General features: G+C 35.3%; 4 protein-coding genes across 4 annotated transcripts; all 4 read right to left on the bottom strand.

The window, feature by feature from the left end:
- Positions 1-651: 651 nt before the first annotated feature.
- On the bottom strand, positions 652-1,763 carry BNAA10G00010D. The gene is made up of 2 exons (XM_013810797.3): positions 1,508-1,763; positions 652-1,317 (listed from the first exon to the last, which is right to left on the bottom strand). Exons 1-2 carry the CDS (start codon positions 1,584-1,586, stop codon positions 728-730), a joined length of 669 nt encoding a protein of 222 aa, XP_013666251.1. The 5' UTR covers positions 1,587-1,763; the 3' UTR covers positions 652-727.
- Positions 1,764-4,375: 2,612 nt separating this feature from the next.
- On the bottom strand, positions 4,376-10,388 carry LOC106403868. The gene is made up of 13 exons (XM_048743224.1): positions 10,181-10,388; positions 9,926-10,081; positions 9,766-9,819; positions 9,587-9,670; positions 9,334-9,486; positions 9,106-9,242; positions 8,801-8,922; positions 7,753-8,699; positions 7,136-7,681; positions 6,944-7,031; positions 6,202-6,857; positions 5,041-6,114; positions 4,376-4,950 (listed from the first exon to the last, which is right to left on the bottom strand). The coding sequence occupies exons 1-13, from the start codon at positions 10,386-10,388 to the stop codon at positions 4,376-4,378; spliced, it is 4,800 nt and encodes a 1,599-aa protein (XP_048599181.1).
- Positions 10,389-11,353: 965 nt separating this feature from the next.
- LOC125579251 lies at positions 11,354-13,024 on the bottom strand. The gene is made up of 6 exons (XM_048743208.1): positions 12,831-13,024; positions 12,593-12,740; positions 12,318-12,514; positions 12,091-12,214; positions 11,786-12,001; positions 11,354-11,680 (listed from the first exon to the last, which is right to left on the bottom strand). Coding segments are annotated over exons 1-6 (885 nt in total). The 5' UTR covers positions 12,833-13,024; the 3' UTR covers positions 11,354-11,482.
- On the bottom strand, positions 12,871-13,982 carry LOC125579254. Its single transcript, XM_048743223.1, has 5 exons — positions 13,749-13,982; positions 13,390-13,654; positions 13,216-13,312; positions 13,028-13,130; positions 12,871-12,915 (listed from the first exon to the last, which is right to left on the bottom strand). The coding sequence occupies exons 1-5, from the start codon at positions 13,899-13,901 to the stop codon at positions 12,871-12,873; spliced, it is 663 nt and encodes a 220-aa protein (XP_048599180.1). The 5' UTR covers positions 13,902-13,982.
- Between the last annotated feature and the right edge of the window lie 4,780 nt (positions 13,983-18,762).

The following is an 18,762-nucleotide window of genomic DNA, read 5'->3' as shown; positions in this document are numbered from 1 at the left end:
CGTCAGCGGCGGCGGCAGCGTCAATGAGGACAGTTGTTGTTCGTTTCGCAGACGCTGCCGCAGACGCTGCCGCGTACTATATCGCGACCGCAGGTTTTATCGGCATCAATCGCAGGACGCGACGTTAGGACGCGGCGTTCGGACGCGGCGTCAGACGCAGCTTCCTGAAGAGTTGACGCAGAATGTTGACGCTGCCGCTGCCGCCGGTACCTGCGGTAACCAAACGAACAGCCATATGTTAATGTTGATCTTTGAGAGCAAATCTCGCCCTTGACGTTTCCTTATTGACTCTTGCTCTTGCTCACGTGTTCTCTTGAGTCTTGATCGGTCTGATTGATTTTTTTTTCTGAGAATAAAAATGTTCCCGCCACCACCCCTGAGCACCTACATGTTCCTCACCCTCATGGCAGGAAGAGGGCGGTGATAAATGGGTTTTCGTACCGTTACTCTCGCCATGAGCTCAAAGACTGCATGAACTACGCAAAGTGCATGCGACACCCTTCTCATTATCAAGTTCAAATTACCCCAGATTGCATGCATGATCATGCTCGGTATCTCTTTCTATCTATTTATCCCCTGAAACTCTACTCCGCTCTTGCTGCTTGCAAACTCCATATATATCCTTGAAACTTTCATCCCATCTAAAACTTGTTACAAATAAAAAACGTTTTCCAATATATCATTTCAGCTACAACAGGGTTGTCTTTCATTATTTGGGTCAAAGAAACTACACGGTGATGGCTAGTGTATAAATAGACAAAAGAATGCCCAGAAAGCTGTTGAGAAGACGCATAGAAATCATGTGTGCATTGCTACAAGAAAAAGCACTTCCGCTGTAGCAGCCTTTTCTTTGTTTGATTCCCCGGCCATTGGCTTCCAGAGAAAAGGAAGAGTTTGTCCCACCATCACTAAACAGAATGCACCAAAAGTAGGTACCTTTATGCAACCTAGCCATTCCCACTCCAACCTCAGTGTGCGACCTGTTTCTGAGCACCAACAAGGATTTGTTATCTCTGAAGAGAATGTCTGAGAAGGAGGCTTCTGGCGTCGCATAGTGGGTGCCGCAGCCGAGAACGTGGCCTGTTATGGTACCAAAAGTGGGAAGTTCTACACCGCAGTTGGGGGCAAAAACCTGAGTGAAGTCGTCTTCAGGGGGTTCGCAGGTCAAAGTGTTGTTGTTGACATTGCAATCACCCTCGCAGAGCTCAGCATACTGGAGGGCTATGCAGCCAAGGCCAGGGCTCTCATGTAGTTTGCCAAGTTTCCAGGCTGTTCTATTCTGGTTCAAGACGTTCACCATTTCACTAGCCGGGTTTCCTGCAACCATTCTAACACTTCATCCTCCATCCTCAAGAGTTACTATATATATATCTTCTTTAACGGATTTAATTTAGGTATCTATCCTACAATCTTGATTATGACAAGAAAAAACCGGCCTAAGGGTGAAAGACAAATCCGAGTCTAGCTAGCATATGTTATGAGGAGATAAAAGCCAGGAACCAAGTACCGTGACTTTTGGAGCTAGCCAGAAATGAGAGTGAGAGCAGCAGTAAGAACGACATCAAAGAGCTGTTTTCCTTCTTCATTTCTGGAAACCTACCTCTCTCTTATTGTCCGCTCCTCTGGTACGAATCCCTCTACGGATTTTCGGGTGAAAGAGAACCCAAGAAAAGAAATGATGGGAGATGCTGGTTCCTACTTTTTATTTTTTCGAAATAAGAAAAGCTAAAGCTAAAGGGATTTATCAGGCTTTGATGTTGGGCTCACTCATACTTCGAATTCACTGAAGGTAGAAGGGAAAACTAGAAATATTTCATTTACTTCATTAAATGGGCGACGTTTGGACCTGTGGATGTGGGACAATAACATTGATGAGTAAGGCCTTATTTTTGGCAGGGTCCAAACATAGTAACTGTTCTAATAAAATGAGACGGAACCTGAGCGAGGAGGAAGAGAAGTAAAAAGAGGGGTGAACTAAATTAATAAAATACCTTGCCCCAATTGCAAACATAGGCCCAAGAGGTCCAGTTTTAATTTATGAAAGGTCTCTTCCCTACTCATTTTAAAATAAGGCCATAAGGCCCATGATAGTTCATACAAACGACTATTTCATTAGGGAGGCCCATTTCTTTCGATTTCGTTTCATATATATACACGTTTTAACTTCTTACTAGATTTTGACCCGCGCTTTCAAAGCGCGGGTTTATTTTTGTTTTTTTTTTTCAATTGACAAATATTTAGTAAATGTCACATTTTGATATATTTGTGATTTATTTTATAAAAGACTTAAAAATTTTATCTTTATTTATCGTATTTCATTTTAAATGACTATTTATGTTTAAAAAATTAAACTTTATTTTTTTAATGAATTAAGTTGGTTAAGTTTTATGCTTTCAAAGCGCGGGTTAAGTTTAAGTTTCCAATAGTCATTTATGCTTTCAAAGCGCGGGTTAAGTTTCCATAAACGGAATATTCTATAAACGGATTTTTTTTAATAAATATCATATTTTAATATATTTGTGTTTTATTTTATATAACTTTTTTTATCTTTTTCTTTATCATGTTTCATTTTAAATAAAACATTTATATTCACAAAACTAAACTTTATTTTTTTATGCATCAAAATTTGTATAACTTTAATAAATATATTTTATTATCTTGTTTATTTATTTTTGTAAAAATATTTTGTATAATTTAAACTGTTCCTAAATTAGTATATTATTTTTAATAAATATATATTTTTCCTGAAAAAAAAATGCAACTATTTTATAAATGCTTGAATTATATTCAGAAAAGAATATACAAAAAAAATTTCTGCTGATTTTTTGTTTATTGTACAAAATATTAACAATAGTTGAATAATAAATTATTTTTGAAATTGGTATTAGTGCCCTTGTTAAAATATTTCACCGACCAAATAGGTGGTCAGGGACGGACACATCTATGTTTAAAGAAAAAAAAAACAGAAAAGGAAAGAAGAACAAATCCGTCGACGCTTCTTTCCCCATCCATGGCGATTGAAAGAAAAAAATAGAAAGAAACAAATCGACGCTTCATCCCCATCCATGGCGATTGAAGGTTCAGAAATCAATATCATTACCGGTAAAGCAGTAACGATGGCTTGAAGATCTTCAACGATGAGGGTAACAAATCTGATTTGGAAACAAAATCAAACCGTTGGTTGGAAACTCGTAAGATCCACCAAGGACTTCTCGTATTCCTTTCTCTTTCGGTTATTTTTTCAATCTTTTGTTCTTCAGATTATATAGATCGTTTTCGATGAAGATCTAAAGAAATATTTGGTAACTGTTTTGCATGTCAGATCCGAAAGCTTCAGTTCTATTTCCGTTGTTTGATATTTGGGTTTCAATTTGGCCGAGTGATAATCAGATTTGAAAGAAAATTAAACGGTAAGTATAATTTAAGTTTTTAATCATTTGGTAAAAGTTAATCTCAGATTTGTAGTCACCAAATATATGCATGAAACATTTTTCGGATATTTTTTTGCAGGTGAGATTGGAATGGTTTCCAAGAATCCGACGAAGTTCTGAAGCGGGTGAAAATCTGATCAATTAAAATTGATTCGACAACATCTCTGCCTAAATAAAAGCCAAGTAACTGTCCCAATAAAGCGTAAGATTGTTTTGACAAAGTCTAATTTCTGATGAAGTATTATTGACGACTTTAGAATCTGTGTTTAAAAGTATGTTTATTAAAAATGGGTTATTTGTTTCTTTCTTTTCAGGAACAATGTACTCTCAGAGAAAATAAAATATTCGAAATACAGCGATCATAGAGATGTCATCTGTCTATGGACAACAACTTGCGGGTCAAAATCAAAGATAAGTTCCTTCCTGAAAGTTTTTCTTCTCTTACATTAATACAAAAGTGTAACTTACATATAAATATAGGTTGATTAGTTACAGATTTATTGACATGGGACATACATGAGAAACTTTAGGTGTTTTATATTTGAGTCCGCTGACTAAAAAGTTTAACAATTCTTGACCTGGTCGTGCAGTTAAAAGTTGAAGACACAGATTAATTCAGCTGAAGGACCATGGGACAAATACATAGGGTCAATCTGGTGCGAACCAATAAGTAAGTGCATTTTAGAAGGATCAAATTGTATAGATTAGATTGCGAACTGATACTGGTAGTTAGGATAAAAACCGGAGATTGTTTGATGAATGCTGATTGAATTGTGGTGTTTTTTTTGTCTGTTTGATGGACTGTTTGAATTGTTCAAATTCCTACAATATCCTTAATGTAAAAAACTCATTTGAAACAAATTGTTTTGCTTAAAAGTAAATAAATAGCAGTATCAAATTGGAAGTAGTATAACTTGTCCTGAGAAACAAATGCAAAACGAAAATCAAAGATTCGAGAATATCTCTTTGAATACCACATTCATTGTTTGACGCTGAGGCTTGCCTTCAGGGTCGACAATCAAAATCTTCAGTCCTTTTTTAGAAGTCACTCTAGAAATAGCCACATATAGCTGCCCATGAGAGAAAACAGGTCTCGGTAGAAACAAACCAACCTCCGAAAGTGATTGACCTTGGCTTTTATTGATTGTTATAGCAAATGCCACAGCAATAGGTAGTTGTCTCCTCCTCATCTTGAACGGCAGTTTTTTATCAGAAGGTGTTATTGAGAGTCTAGGAAGAAAAACAGTGTGACCGACCTTTTCCCCTGTAATGACTTTAGCCTGTATCATGAAGTCATACATTTCTGTAATCTGGAGTCTAGTACCGTTCATTAGTCCCCCTATAGGATCAATGTTTCTAAGCAACATCACAGGACACCCTATCTTCAATCTGAGACTATGGTTAGGTAAACCAGATGCCTTGATTTTGTTCAGAAAATCTGGAGTAAGAGCTTGGTCATTCTTTGAAAACCTGTCTGAAGAGTCTATAGAATCAGAGCTCAAATAGAACTTTTCCTCACCTGCATTGACAACGAAAATTTTAATTTATAACAAACAAATCGTTCATTGAGAAGTCAGTAATCTAAACAAAAACATATCTACAAACGAACCTGGCAGCTTGTCCAACATATGCTGATTAATCATGTTCACATCTTCATTAGTAGGACAAAGTATTGCTCTTTCTTGAAAAAACTTAGGTTCTCTATGCTGCAGTAAAGAAACAGCATCCCCATACACCGCTTTGCTTATAGAATCTATTGGATCATCAGCATCAAGAATCAAAAACTCATCTGGAATAGTGATTAGAGCTTCGCCATCGTTTCCATCACCAATTTTTCCATCTCCAACATCTAAAATCCACTGCGAAAACTCTTGTAATTCTTTTGCATCTTCAGGTGTGAGATCATTTGACATCAGCCTCATGTTCTTTGTTAGCTCTAAAACTTTTACATGCTTCCAGAGATAAGAAGAATTAAGTGACTCCATAACTATTTCCGGCCTTCCAGCTCCGTGAATAACTGGCAGTACTTGTCTAAAATCTCCACCCAAGACAACTACTTTCCCGGCAAATGGTCTGTTATCTTTGTTTCCAATGATATCTGCCATGCTTCTATCCAAAGATTCAAAACAGTGCTTACTCATCATTGGAGCTTCGTCCCAGATGATAAGAGAGGCTGCTTTCACCAAATCCGCCTGATCAGTTCCTGGTACCAGATTGCAATAAGAAAACTCATCTGGGTTTATAGGAATCCCGAATCTAGAATGTGCTGTTCTTCCTCCTGGTAGCAATAGAGAAGCTATTCCACTTGATGCCACATTCAGACAGATTTCACCCCTCATTCTGATAGCAGCAGAAAGCAGCTTCCACAAGAAGGTTTTTCCAGTTCCACCAAACCCATAAACAAAAAACACACCTCCTTTCTTAGTAAAAACAGCATCGGTAATCTCATCATAGATTTTCCTTTGCTCATCAGTGAGTTTTGGAAAGTCACGATCATGATCAGCTTTTAACTCCTCCCGGTTGTAACTGAGCTCATCCATAATCAGCACGTTTTCATTAATGATGTCTGGGATTGGCTGTGGCATAGAGGTCCAGTTAGCCAATGAAGTTCCATTACTTTTTAAAATCTTTTCGATCTCTATAAGGGCTGCTTCTTTTTTTTCTTCATCCGACAAACAAAGATCTGCATGTGTCACAAGTTCAAAATCGTTTAAGTGGTATTTTAGTAACCGAATCGACGCAATCAGACTCAAATAAGAACATATATTACCTGGTCGATGCAGTTGCTGTCTTCGTTTATATTGAATGTCCTCAGAAAGGAATTCCCAAGTTTTCTCCCACACCTCTTCAGGCTTTGACAAAGTACCAGACATTAACATGATCACAAATGCATGGCGCATGTATGATGCCGAACCAGTAAAACTTGTCCTCACAAGCTCATCAATATATTCTTGATCATCTTCAAGTAGCCCTCTTGCAAAACATGTCTCTTTATATGTTTCATAAACAAAACCGTTGAAAGTTCTTATGTCCTTATCCTCAAACGGACCTTTAACAATGTTTAGCAAGACACGCATGTAGTAAGCTTCTTCTATCTTACGTGGTGCATAATTGATTCTCCCAATACTAAATCCTTTCTTTCTATCATGAAACTTCTTCTCCTTTTTATTCCAAGTAAACATTGTTGGAATCTCAGCTAAAGTCAGAGTCCGAGCAACTTCACTAACCTTGCACAATTCGAACCAGCCCATAAACATAGTATTTTCAATGAGCTTTCGGCTGGTCACTTTTTCGTATGTGTCATCATCCTTAAAAACAATGATCTGTTTTCCTGGTAGGTGGAATTGTATTCTCTCAACTGGAGTTGATCTATAATGTATTGGGAACTGAAAGATCCTCCATCCACCTTCACTTGCAGATACATATCTGTAAATAAATTAGTCATAGATGTTTACTTTTAAATATTTCAAAAATCAAAATATAAGCATTAACAGAGTCGAGAAAATTTGCACCTGCAGTTAAAAAAGTCTTTGATCTCATTTTTATTCTCTTCTTTTGAAGCTGTATTTGTGCAAGTCTCAGAATTAGGCGCAGTCACATCTGAAAAACATTAAAGCAAATCCGTTAGTAGAGGATACAATGTCGTCGAAAAATACACACTACTCACAGCAGTTAAATAATAACTTCTAATGCACGTTAATCACCTGCTGGCACAGAACTATTTTCTTTCGACGAACCATTATCCGGAGGTTCAACAGCAACAGTAACACGATCCTGCCCTTTATTAATATACTTGAATAAGTATTTTACAGCACCATTCTGATTGCACCATTCCACATTAATGTGAGCTCGATAACGAAGAGACAACTCCTTGTTATAAGGGATGACATGGGTGTTGTCACACTTGAATCCTTTTTTCTCTATAAATCCATTCCCCTCTTTCCTTCTTCTATAAACTGGAAATCCTTCCTTGTTCACAAATGTTTTTTCAACATGTGTCTTAGGATACTGCTTTGAACATTGCCCATTTTCCATGCACGGAGAGTTCACATTAACAGCTCCACAAGGACCATGGATCATCATGTCCTTAACCACTTCATAAAGCTCTGGCTCTTTTTCTTTATCTGGAATTTCGGCTGAGATGATTTTGTCAATGTCATCGTTTGTTCTAATCTTGGAATTAGGATGCATGAATAACAGAATGTGTGCATGGGGTAGGCCACGTTTCTGGAACTCAATCGTATACATTGCTGAAAAAAAAAATAGACTGATAAATTTCAGACCAAAAACAGGAATGGTGAAATTGTACTGAATAACTCACCCGAAGATGTCTTCCCCAAAAGTTGTTTATCTGTTAAATCTGTCATGAGAGATTCCAATTTGATTTTAAAGATTCTGGAGAGAATCTCTGGCCTATCTTCAGCACTAAGCTTTCTGGGTTGTAGATGCCTGGTGATCTCCGGCCATTTAGGATTGCACGTAAATGTTATAAAGTAATCAGGAAACCCAAAATATTTACAGATCGCCATGGCATCTAAATACATATTCTTCATGTATCTTGCTCCTCCCGTAAACGATGCTGGTAGCACAAATCGACTCCCTTGCTCATGCATATCTGTTTTGCCAGAGTTTTCAGCTTGTTGGATAGAGTCATAGCTGTCCGATCTGAGACTTTTCTGGTTCATTCTAAGATAAAACAGCCTGTTCGCCTCAATTGTTGTATAACCATCGACCAAAAATTGCTGAAACAATCTCCTCGAATGGAGAAGAGTATGACACTCATTCTCTCTTTCTTGTAAACGAAACGCATACCATTGTCTCATGCTGAGTGCCTTCCTCTTTAGCTTTGCTGTTGCCTCCGTTTCCCTCTTTTGAATCCCAAGTCTGAACCCATCTTCACCATAAGTAAAGATTAGAGGATATTGAAGAGCCAGATAAGCAGGGTGAATTTCACTAATCCTCTTAAGCCATCCCGTCTGTTTCTCTTGCAAAACAATATCTCTTTTATCCATGTCCAAATTGAAATCTCCAGGAATTAGTGCAGCTACTTCAGATGCGGTAGGAGTATCATATGTTCTTCCATCTTTCTCTCGACTACTAATGATACGCATATGAAATGTCTGGTCAGGATTAGTGTCAAATCGATCACGTGCTGATCTAAATTGATGGACATAGGGGTTGCACTCGTCTAGCATAGCCGTTAGTGCCTGTATAACTTTTTTCCTAAGTTCTTCTTTCCTTGCTTTTTCAGTTGATTTCTTGTATTTCCTGAGAAAAAATATAAACACGAGGTCGTCCAGATTAGTTCAAACTCATTTATGGTGGAAAATCATATCGCAAACTGGTTAAACTAAGAATCAAAAAATTACCCGATAATACCAGATCGATTGCCTATCTCATTTTCTGTGTCAACAATATAAAGCTGACCAAACTTGGGTTCACCGTTTGGTGGCTTTAGACTACCCATCAAATGGTAGTTCTCTCCTTGAAGCTGAAACATTTGAGGGCCAATACCTTTTTTAACAGAGCGGTCCACTTTCCCACCAAGAGATGTAAATGAGAAAACCATGTTGATAACTCTAATATTCTCACGAAAATATCGACTCATTTCATCATCCTCTGTCAAAAATTTTTTCAATATGGCTGGGGATTCTTTTAACAGTGGCAGCTGTACCTGACCGTGCCCACAACACAGTGAAAATTTAGGTTTACGGGTAGATCTCTTCCTGTTTATGCGCTCACCATACCACATTATAGCCCCACAATGCTCACATTTATGGGTTGCATCACCTTCGTCGATGTATACTGCCTCTGGAAAAAACATGAACCAAACTAATTGGTAAATTATAGGCAAGCACAGTCAATATAACGAATTAAACTTTAAAATAAAAATTTTGCCTACTGTTTTTCCCCTTCGAAGAAGTTTTCCTTTTGGAGGGTCCAACTGTGTCTGATTCTTTTGAGAACATGTCAAAATCCACATTTGATTCAGACTCCATGTCACTTTCTTCACTGCTGCAATCATAATGTTGTTCTCCTTCGACTTCATATGCACCTTTTATTTTAAAAATTCCATGTTAAGTTCTTTCGCTATTCTGAATTTTTTAACATTAAAGAACATTAAACTATCGATAGGATTCGTGCGTATTGATTACCCTCGTAATCATGATATATAGAGTCATCATTTTCTTCACTCGAGTATCCATCAACATGAAGGCCAACTCCTTCTGTTTCTGTTGCTATAAAATAAAGCAAGACGGATGTATAAATTCCTCAAAACAATGTAAACATATTCCTTGAATTCAATACGCCCTAGATAACATAAACTACATACCATGTACTGTTTTTGCTTTTTTTCCTGAGGCAACAGCTTTTCCTTTTCCTTTTTCTGAAAACAAACAGATTTTATAAATTATGCAGTAATAATGTTATGATCTTGATAACTTCCCAAGGTTTATCAGAAAAATAAACAGATTTACACAAATAATAATCACCTTTAGCTGTTAATCTGGACTTAGATGATTCAAACGTAGATGGTAGAACCTCTTGTTGTGTCTGTGTCCTTACAGAAGGACTGACATTGGTCGTATCAGATAGAGGTATAGAGCTTGTAGGAAAAGAAGTTGGTGGTGTGTGAAGGTTAGAACGGGCTGGACAATCACATCAGAACGACAATTTAAGAACAAATAAACTGCCAAGAGCAATACAACACGTAGTCACTCAAAGCACTGAAATAGCATAGGACTTACATGAGAAAGAATCGTTCTTTCTTAGCCTCTTAGCAGATTCACATGGGTTTCCTTTGACTTGGTAATCTTTTTTAGATCCGGTAGGCGTAGTCGTTGAATGAATTCTTGTATTCGCTATAGTTCTCTCATCATGCGTTGCAGTTAGATAAGATTGTCGTGTCTGTGTGGTTCCAGAAGGAACTTGATTGGTAATATCAGATAACACCATTAGTTCTCCTTCAATGGAATTGGTTGTTCTCTTCCTCTTATAACAAAGACGTTGAGCTACTGAGCGTGAACTTAACGTAATGGGTGGTATCTGTGAGTACGCTTGGGCTGAATTGATAGTGCTTTGAGTAGACACGATGTTTGCTTGTGCTTTGTCAAGTATGAATTTGAAGATGTGAGTACGCTTGGGCTGAATTCAAAAGACACAAATCCAATATCTTTAAAAACATAGGCTAAGGATGACTTACACAAGATAGCTGAATTCTCGGTTGGAGCAATAGTTTCATTGTTTTTTGTACTCTGTTCTCTCTTAATGGTAGATCCAGTTGGTACTGTCTTTTTGGTTGTATCTTTCATCGTTCTCTGAAATAAAATAGACTCTGCGTTATTCTATTGTTAAGATTGAAGAATAATTAGTTAGGGAATATAGGATACAATCTTGTTACTGGATTGCCCTTGCAAGTTTATTTATTGTCTTTATTAGTTATGGTTACAAAATAAACTATAAATATTGAATTACCTTTGTGAGTATAAGGCGTTTTTTTTTTAACAATTCATAAAAAATAATTCCTAACCATCATCAACTTTGATCTTCCAGCTTCATCGGTTTACTTAAGGTGCTACCAATCAGTTGATGATTTGGACATGGGAACAATGGAATCTCCCTCATAGATACGCCCAAATAGAAGAACTCCACACGATAAAGTAAGCCCATTCTTAAAACCATAGCAAATGCATTATAGGTATGAAACTGATTGGTAGTTAGGGAACACAGTGGATTGCAATACATAGATTTTTGGAGGTTAGTTATGTAACTGATATTGGTACATAGGGAACATAGTCGATTGCGATAGTTAGGTTAGACAGCAAGCAATGCTATATAATAAATATAGAAATTTAAAAATTAAAGGAAAAAAGGCAAAGAAATTATCTGAAGCATACTTTATTATAATAAGTTTAACCAAAAACATAACCATTAATAAAAAACCAAAACCAAACAATTATTAAAAAAAAAACCAAAACATGAAATTGCTTCAGAAATAAGAAAACAAATAAAACCAAACAAAAAAAAACATAAACTTCAGCCTCGCAGATTTAGGTCTTCTTGCCTGCTTCAAGATCCAAATCACTCATCTTCTCCACCTTGATAGTTTTTAAGCGAAGGTTCTTTGAAGTCGAAGTGATATCGCGTGGAGGGTCTGACCATGCTCCCTTTCTCTTCGTGGATGGTGTGGTGGATGGTGTGGACAAACATTCAATGTGTTCTTCATTGTCAAGGAGATTGACAGAGTTCTGAAAAATAAGAAACATAAACTTTAGCAAGTCTCAGTATTAATACAACAAATGCATTAAAATTAATAATACTGCACATCACTGAATATAAGAATACAGTCAAACCTCTTCTCCACTTGTAAGAGCTAGATCTTGATCAGACTCAGAACTCTCAACATTGGCTGACTCATTGAAAACAATTTGGCTTTGACGGTAGATTTTTCCAACCTTGTAAATCTCAGATCCATACAAAACATGTTCCTTTTCCACAGAAATTCCAAAGGTGAAAGTCTTTCCAACAACAGATAGGATGGCGTCAGGTAAATCTGTAGGATCCTCAAGCTAGATGACAAAAAGACCAAATCAGAATATATTAGAAATAATTCAAGTATCTCGAAAATAACTCAAAATATACACTATGTAAAGCATACCTCATCAAATGATCCATTCAAAAGAGTCGCAGCCGATTCGACAATCATTCCCTTGGCAATTTGGTCAAGTAACATCAGTTTTGTTTCTCCTGTGTCATCCTTAACAATCAAATGGAGCTTAAACCTACAATCAAAACATCAGTAAGCAAAATTGCGTAAATGAGAGACTGATTAGGAATGAGTCAAATACATGCGGTTTGAATATAAAAATGTTTTAAATTTCTCACCTTGGTGACACACTTGAAACATTCTCTTTGCACACCTCACACCACCAGAGATGTGTAGTGACCTCCTTTCCATGAATTGTCTTAACTAAAGTTCCCACTTTCACTACCTTTTTGTTGCATGTGCAGCAACCAAAGTAATACCATCCCCAATCCGAGTCAATAGCATAGACTTCGCACTCGACCAAGCACTTCTCCACCTAGTAAATTAGGTAGTTTTAAAATATAATTGAATCACTATAAGAAACAAAGAACCTCAATAAAAAATGAAGGCTCACCTGAGTGGATTCAAGAAGTCCATGGATGGTTCTCTTGGGAAAGAGCATCCATTTGTCACGCTTGTCTTGGATACTTTTCACCTCTTCCAAATCAAGTATCTCATCACGACCCTCACAAATGGCGAGGGGTTTAACCTCATCAACAAACCTAACAAAGTGTTATAACCAAATAAGATAAAAGAGTACTCCAGAATTACATGTATAGACAGTAAGTATTATTAAAGTAATGAAACCCTACATTTGTTTGAAAGCTGCAGTTTCTGCTATGTCAGGATTAATCAAGAGCAGTGATGCCTCAAAAGCATTGGTGATTTGGAGTTCACCTGAAGATTTTTTCAAAGTAAATAAATATTATAAGACGTTCCTTACAAACTTTATTATAAAGTCATTACTATATTGAAATAAACTTATACCTCTAAATCTCCCGATCTTTGCAAATCTTATTAGACAAATGGGCTTCCCTTCTTCGTCTTTACTACACCCCTCGTAGAGGATCTCCGCAAATTTACCCCACAGACAGCAGGGAACACGAGCATCACTATGATTAATATAAAGAAAAACATCAGCAGCACCAATTTAACTTGAGTATCTCAATAAAAAAAAATTTGTTCAGGAATACAAACTTCATGTCGCGAAGGGTAAACTCTATTTTCATCCTTGGCTTGCCTGAGACTTGAATAGTTTCAAGATCTCCCAAGTCCACAACTTGACCAATCACATCTGGAAAAAAAAAAACATCAATAAATATACAGAGGCCACGAGAGTAAAACAAATTAGAAGAATGCGCAAATAATTACCAATGAGAAAACATGTTTTGAGTGATCCACCCAAAACAGTCTGGAAGTCCACCAAGCTCAGAAACATGTCTTCGTTGATCAGAGGAGACCTTGTGATTGCCGTATTCTGAATGATGCTCATTTTGAAGGGATGATCGGTTGCTCGGTACATGCCAGTTGAAGGACTGAGGGTGAAATTCTGGATGTGCCTCCATGCTCCAACAGGAAGAAGGCGGCCTTTACTCTCCATGTAAGTTCGCTTGCAAGAGGCATGTATTTTACATCCCTAGTTCAGGTTGAAAAAAAAAAGTTAGTGAACAAACGTAAAGCTACATATTACGCTAAACAACAAATAACCAACTACTTATTAGAACACTCACAGCTTCATCGGATAGCACCATCTCGAGGGTGTCCCCGTGCACTGGGTTGTACTGCTTCCAAGAGTGCAGAACCTTCACATGTACTTTCCAGCCACTTTTGTAGGGTTTCACATCTTTCAAAGGGGTCACTTTCATTGCCATTGCGGTAGACATTTTTTTTTTGATTGCGAATGTAGTTGTGAGTAAATGTGAGAAAGCTTAGGCATGTTGTAGGTGTTTATATAGCAGTAGGTTAATCGATGGTTCTAAATGTCTGGTAAAAAAATATCTCTCGTATATTCTTAGTTCTCTATAGGAAACAGTTAGAGTATTGATCAAGAAAATATATTTAGAGATCGTTAATGTCTGGTTGTTTACATATCTTAACAATATTTACAATTCTGTTGGTTTAAAAATCTTTTTTAACATAAACGAATTAAATGAAACAAATATTTGGGTAGTTATTACGTATGCTTCATGGGCAAGCTAGTATATTCTGATTCATTAAAGGATAAATCGTTAGCTTCATGGGCAAGCTAGTATATTGTGATTCACAAAAGGGAAAATCGTAAGAGGATTTATATAGTTAAGATTTTAAATATTTGTTACATATCTTCCTAATATGTGCTTGCCGTGGGCCATTTAGACAAAAGTGTAAGGAGAATTTCGATTGGGCTAACAATCAAGGTTGGGCCATATTAAAAACTCAGAAAAAAACGTGTTGTACGTAATTCACGCATTTACCCTTTTTTAATCTTTGAAATGTAAGGAAACACTAAAAAAGGAGATGCCCCTAAGGTAATTATGAAAAAGGATCCTGCTTTAATAGTATAGATTTGTTCAAATTTTGAAAACTAGATATCTCACCCGCATATGCGGACATAAAGATTTTATAATTACTTATTAATACATGTATTCTTAATTAAATAATTATAATTTTAAATTATTATTTATGTTTTTAATTGAAAATTCTTATGTATTACAAATTTTTAAAATTTATTTGTACATTATATTCATTATTAATAAATAATATAAAAATCTTAGAGGTCACTTGATATTTTCTTTCAATTATATAAAATTCATAATTTTACTTAATATTTAATTATGTATTTTCTGTTTTAAAAAAAGGATAACAACACAATATATATATGAATTATCTTTTTCTTTTAAATATATTTTTAAATTATGGATAATTTCTATTTTTATTAATTGTAAGCACTTATCTAATCAAATAAACATAAAATTCCTTATTTTATTTTATCTAATTTATTTAATTTATTCATTAAGGGTATAAAAGATATTAACCGTGCTAACTTTTAACGTGAGAGTTTCGTTATGAAAATTTACTTCGCAAATAATAGTTTTAAATTATTATTTATATTTTCATTGAAAATTCGTATGTATTACAAAATTTTAAAATTCCTTTGTACACTATATTCATTATTAATAAATAATATATAAATCTTACAGATCACTTGATATTCTCTTTCAATTATATAGAATTAATAATTTTACTTAATATTTAATTATGTATTTTCTGTTTTTTTTAAAGATAACAACATAATATATATAGGAATTATCTTTTTCTTTTAATATATTTTTAAATTATGGATAATTTTTATTTTTATTAATTGTAAGCACTTATCTAATCAAATAAACACTAAATTCGTTTTTTTATTTTATCTAATATATTTAATTTATTCATTAAAGATATAAACGAAATTAACCGTGCTAACTTTTAACGTGAGAGCTTTGTTGCGAAAAAGATATTAACCGTGCTAACTTTTAACGTGAGAGCTTCGTTGCGAAAATTTACTTCGCAAATAATAGTATAGATTAATAATTTTACTTAATATTTAATTATGTATTTTCTGTTTTTTTTTAAGATAACAACATAATATATATAGGTATTTTCTTTTTCTTTTAAATATATTTTTAAATTATGGATAATTTTTATTTTTATTAATTGTAAGCACTTATCTAATCAAATAAACACTAAATTCGTTTTTTATTTTATCTAATATATTTAATTTATTCATTAAGGGTATAAACTAAATTAACCGTGCTAACTTTTAACGTGAGAACTTCGTTGCGAAAAAGATATTAACCGTGCTAACTTTTAACGTGAGAGTTTTGTTGCGAACATTTACTTCGTAAATAATAGTTTAAAATTATTATTTATGTTTTCATTGAAAATTCGTATGTATTACAAATTTTTTAAAAAACTTTTGTACACTATATTCATTATTAATAAATAATATATAAATCTTAGAGATCACTTGATATTCTCTTTCAATTACGTAGAATTAATAATCTTACTTAATATTTAATTATGTATTTTCTGTTTTTTGTAAGATAACAACACAATATATATAGGAATTATCTTTTTATTTTAAATTTATTTTTAAATTTTGGATAATTCTTACTATTATTAATTGTAAGCACTTATCTAATCAAATAAACACTAAATTCGTTTTTTATTTTATCTAATTTATTTAATTTATTCATTTTTTTTTTTTTTTTTTTTTTTGCTAACCGAGTATCCTGGCCCCACCGAGGTGGTCCAGACTAGAGACCGAAGTGAGCAAGGACGCTGCCAGGGCGTCACCATGTGGCTCACCGTGTAACGGTCTTCGGTCTCGGATGCTGCAGCCCATATGTAAATTCCGCAGTGGCCAAGGCTCGAACCCAGGGGCGGGCACTCCAGCTGGAGCTCCTATACCACTGGACCAAAGCAACTTGGTTATTTAATTTATTCATTAAGGGTATAAACGATATTAACCGTGCTAACTTTTAACGTGATAGCTTTGTTGCGAAAATTTACTTCGCAAATAATAGTATAGATACTATTTTAACGGTAAAAAAATAGAGAATCTTAAAGACATGATCGCCTACTTTGTTATTTCCTAAATATCAACCATTGACATCACTAACCTTTCACGAATCTAGTAGTTCGCCTGTGGAAAAAAACGCAGAAATTTTCTTCAAATCGGTGATTTCTCTCTCTCCGCCTAACATCGGTTGTCGCTCACTCTCTCTCTCCGGAATGCGATATGATGAGCATTGCTTAGGGGTTTTCGTTTGTTCTGAGTCGGAGCTAATCTCTCTTATCCAATCGTTGCCATCTGATAATCATTACTTACATCTTTTTTCCATCTAGCAATAGTTTCTTGTTACCCTCTTTCTATTAAGTTAAAGTCTACATCCAGTAGTCGTTGGGCTCAAATTACTCTTGTATCTGATTCAACATGAAATAGTCTATATTTGTATATCACTCTTTCACTATCGCTTTGCTGATTCACCATGAAAGCGTCTTTGTATATCACACTTTCACTATTGCTTTGTTTTTTTTTCTTTCTGTTTTCAACGATGTAAAAGCACATCACTTATTTATTAAGATTTTTCATCTGTATGTTTGAAGCTTATATGGTAGTCTAAGTCTGTTAGTTTATAAAAATGGACCTTCATGTTGGCTCTGTCTTTCTAACAAAATGATGACATTATAGTTTATTCCAGACCACATCACTTCCAATACCCCCTGATTCCCTACTTTCAGATGATGAATATTGTTTCCGTAATTGATCATATATGATTTACAGTAAGCCTCTAGACAATGGATCCAGAATTTCACCTCTGTATTCTTAGCTGATGGTTTCACTCAATCTATGGCTGATACAACTATATGTTTTTCAAGAAAACCTACTATTTTATTGCAATGGTTGTGTTGTACGTTGCTGAATATCTATTGCTCGTAATAATGCTTCTGATTTGGCATTTTTCAAAGCTTTTTTGGTCTAGAACATGCAAGATAATCCAAATATATTTCTGTTTGTGAAAGAAAACATTGTCGGAAGATGATGGTCTTCTTGTTATAAACAATGTATCTCTATGGATCAATATGCTTTGCTAATTAAGAATATATGGCGATTCATGTAGTCGAAGCTGACAGGCTCCTATAGACAAACCTAGCTCTTAACAGTGACAGGTTATTTGGGACATCAGAGAACAGTAAGACATTTCGCTATTTAACCCATAGATCAACACGTGCATTGCTAACAACTAACAAGCAACTTCACAGCCTCATCAATTGAGCCCAACATGGGTTCTCGTTTCACAACTACACTCTGAACTCAAAAGCCACATGCACTGTCAAGGTCTTAGCAATTAGAAACCAATATAGCTTAATCTTAGAAGCATTTCATCAGAGTTCAATGGTTATGAGACGTTTACTGGCAGGAATGTATGATTTTTCAGGATACGTAGACAAGATGAACAAGTCCATGCATAAAGATATGACAAAAGGCTAAGGAAAGAAGCAGCTTTATAGATGCCTTGGGTTCGTTGTATGTACTGACCACCAACGGAAGCAAGACAGAACCAAATCTTTTGAGGAGCGGTAAGGCCGCGGCCTTCAAATCCTGTTCTAATAAAAGGAGACAGAACATGAGTGAGGAGGAAGAGAAGTAAAAGAGGGTACTGAAACTGAAATAAAAAAAATACCTTTCCCCAATTGTTGTGCTACTCTTCCTGGGGTCGATAGGTTTTTCAACCCAAACAGAGAATCAAACTCAAGGAAAGCATCCAATTCTGGTTCGCATTGAAAGAGCTTTCCCAAATCAAAAAGATGAGCCGTGCAGTGATTTAAAAGAAGAAAGACTGAGAACTGAAGTATACCTTCATTAAAGTGAAAACCTTAACCATGAACATTTTAACGTCTAGACGTGCACCATCCCCTTAGAGATTGCAACCTGTATTAACTGACTGCCGAGAATAAGATAAACCAAACCCCACATCAGTCAGCCACGAGAGAAAACAAAGACGAAATCTGACAACATACCAGGTGGTAAGAGAGAAGCGATTGCGATTGGATTCAAGCGGTGATGTGATTAATTTTGTACTAGGTGTTTTGTCTGCACATGCGGGCATGATCGTTTTACTAATAATTAGTAATATATATTATGATTTAAACATCATGATAACTTATTCTTTATATTCTTAATCATTTTACTTCTCTTCGATTTTTATTTTGATCTAC

The sequence above is a fragment of the Brassica napus genome, chromosome A10 (genome assembly GCF_020379485.1).
Source record: "Brassica napus cultivar Da-Ae chromosome A10, Da-Ae, whole genome shotgun sequence".
Classification (NCBI taxonomy): Eukaryota; Viridiplantae; Streptophyta; class Magnoliopsida; order Brassicales; family Brassicaceae; genus Brassica; species Brassica napus.
The sequence above is the reverse complement of the archived record's forward strand: the minus strand, read 5'-3'. Positions and strand labels throughout refer to the sequence as shown.

What these genes read in the sequence shown, in the direction of transcription:
- BNAA10G00010D (XM_013810797.3), bottom strand. Translation starts at nt 1,586, where the DNA reads ATGAAGAAGGAAAACAGCTCTTTGATGTCGTTCTTACTGCTGCTCTCA. An exon ending in GGCTAGCTCCAAAAGTCACG is followed by an intron (nt 1,318 to 1,507) that starts GTACTTGGTTCC and finishes GAATGGTTGCAG; the next exon opens with GAAACCCGGCTAGTGAAATG.
- LOC106403868 (XM_048743224.1), bottom strand. Translation starts at nt 10,388, where the DNA reads ATGGTGTTATCTGATATTACCAATCAAGTTCCTTCTGGAACCACACAG. An exon ending in TTTGGGGAAGACATCTTCGG is followed by an intron (nt 7,682 to 7,752) that starts GTGAGTTATTCA and finishes TTTTTTTTTCAG; the next exon opens with CAATGTATACGATTGAGTTC. An exon ending in AAAGACTTTTTTAACTGCAG is followed by an intron (nt 6,858 to 6,943) that starts GTGCAAATTTTC and finishes ATTTATTTACAG; the next exon opens with ATATGTATCTGCAAGTGAAG.
- LOC125579251 (XM_048743208.1), bottom strand. An exon ending in TGAATGGATCATTTGATGAG is followed by an intron (nt 12,002 to 12,090) that starts GTATGCTTTACA and finishes TTTGTCATCTAG; the next exon opens with CTTGAGGATCCTACAGATTT. An exon ending in CTCTTACAAGTGGAGAAGAG is followed by an intron (nt 11,681 to 11,785) that starts GTTTGACTGTAT and finishes CTTATTTTTCAG; the next exon opens with AACTCTGTCAATCTCCTTGA.
- LOC125579254 (XM_048743223.1), bottom strand. Translation starts at nt 13,901, where the DNA reads ATGTCTACCGCAATGGCAATGAAAGTGACCCCTTTGAAAGATGTGAAA. An exon ending in TTTACCCTTCGCGACATGAA is followed by an intron (nt 13,131 to 13,215) that starts GTTTGTATTCCT and finishes TATTAATCATAG; the next exon opens with TGATGCTCGTGTTCCCTGCT. An exon ending in CCATTTGTCTAATAAGATTT is followed by an intron (nt 12,916 to 13,027) that starts GCAAAGATCGGG and finishes AAAAATCTTCAG; the next exon opens with GTGAACTCCAAATCACCAAT.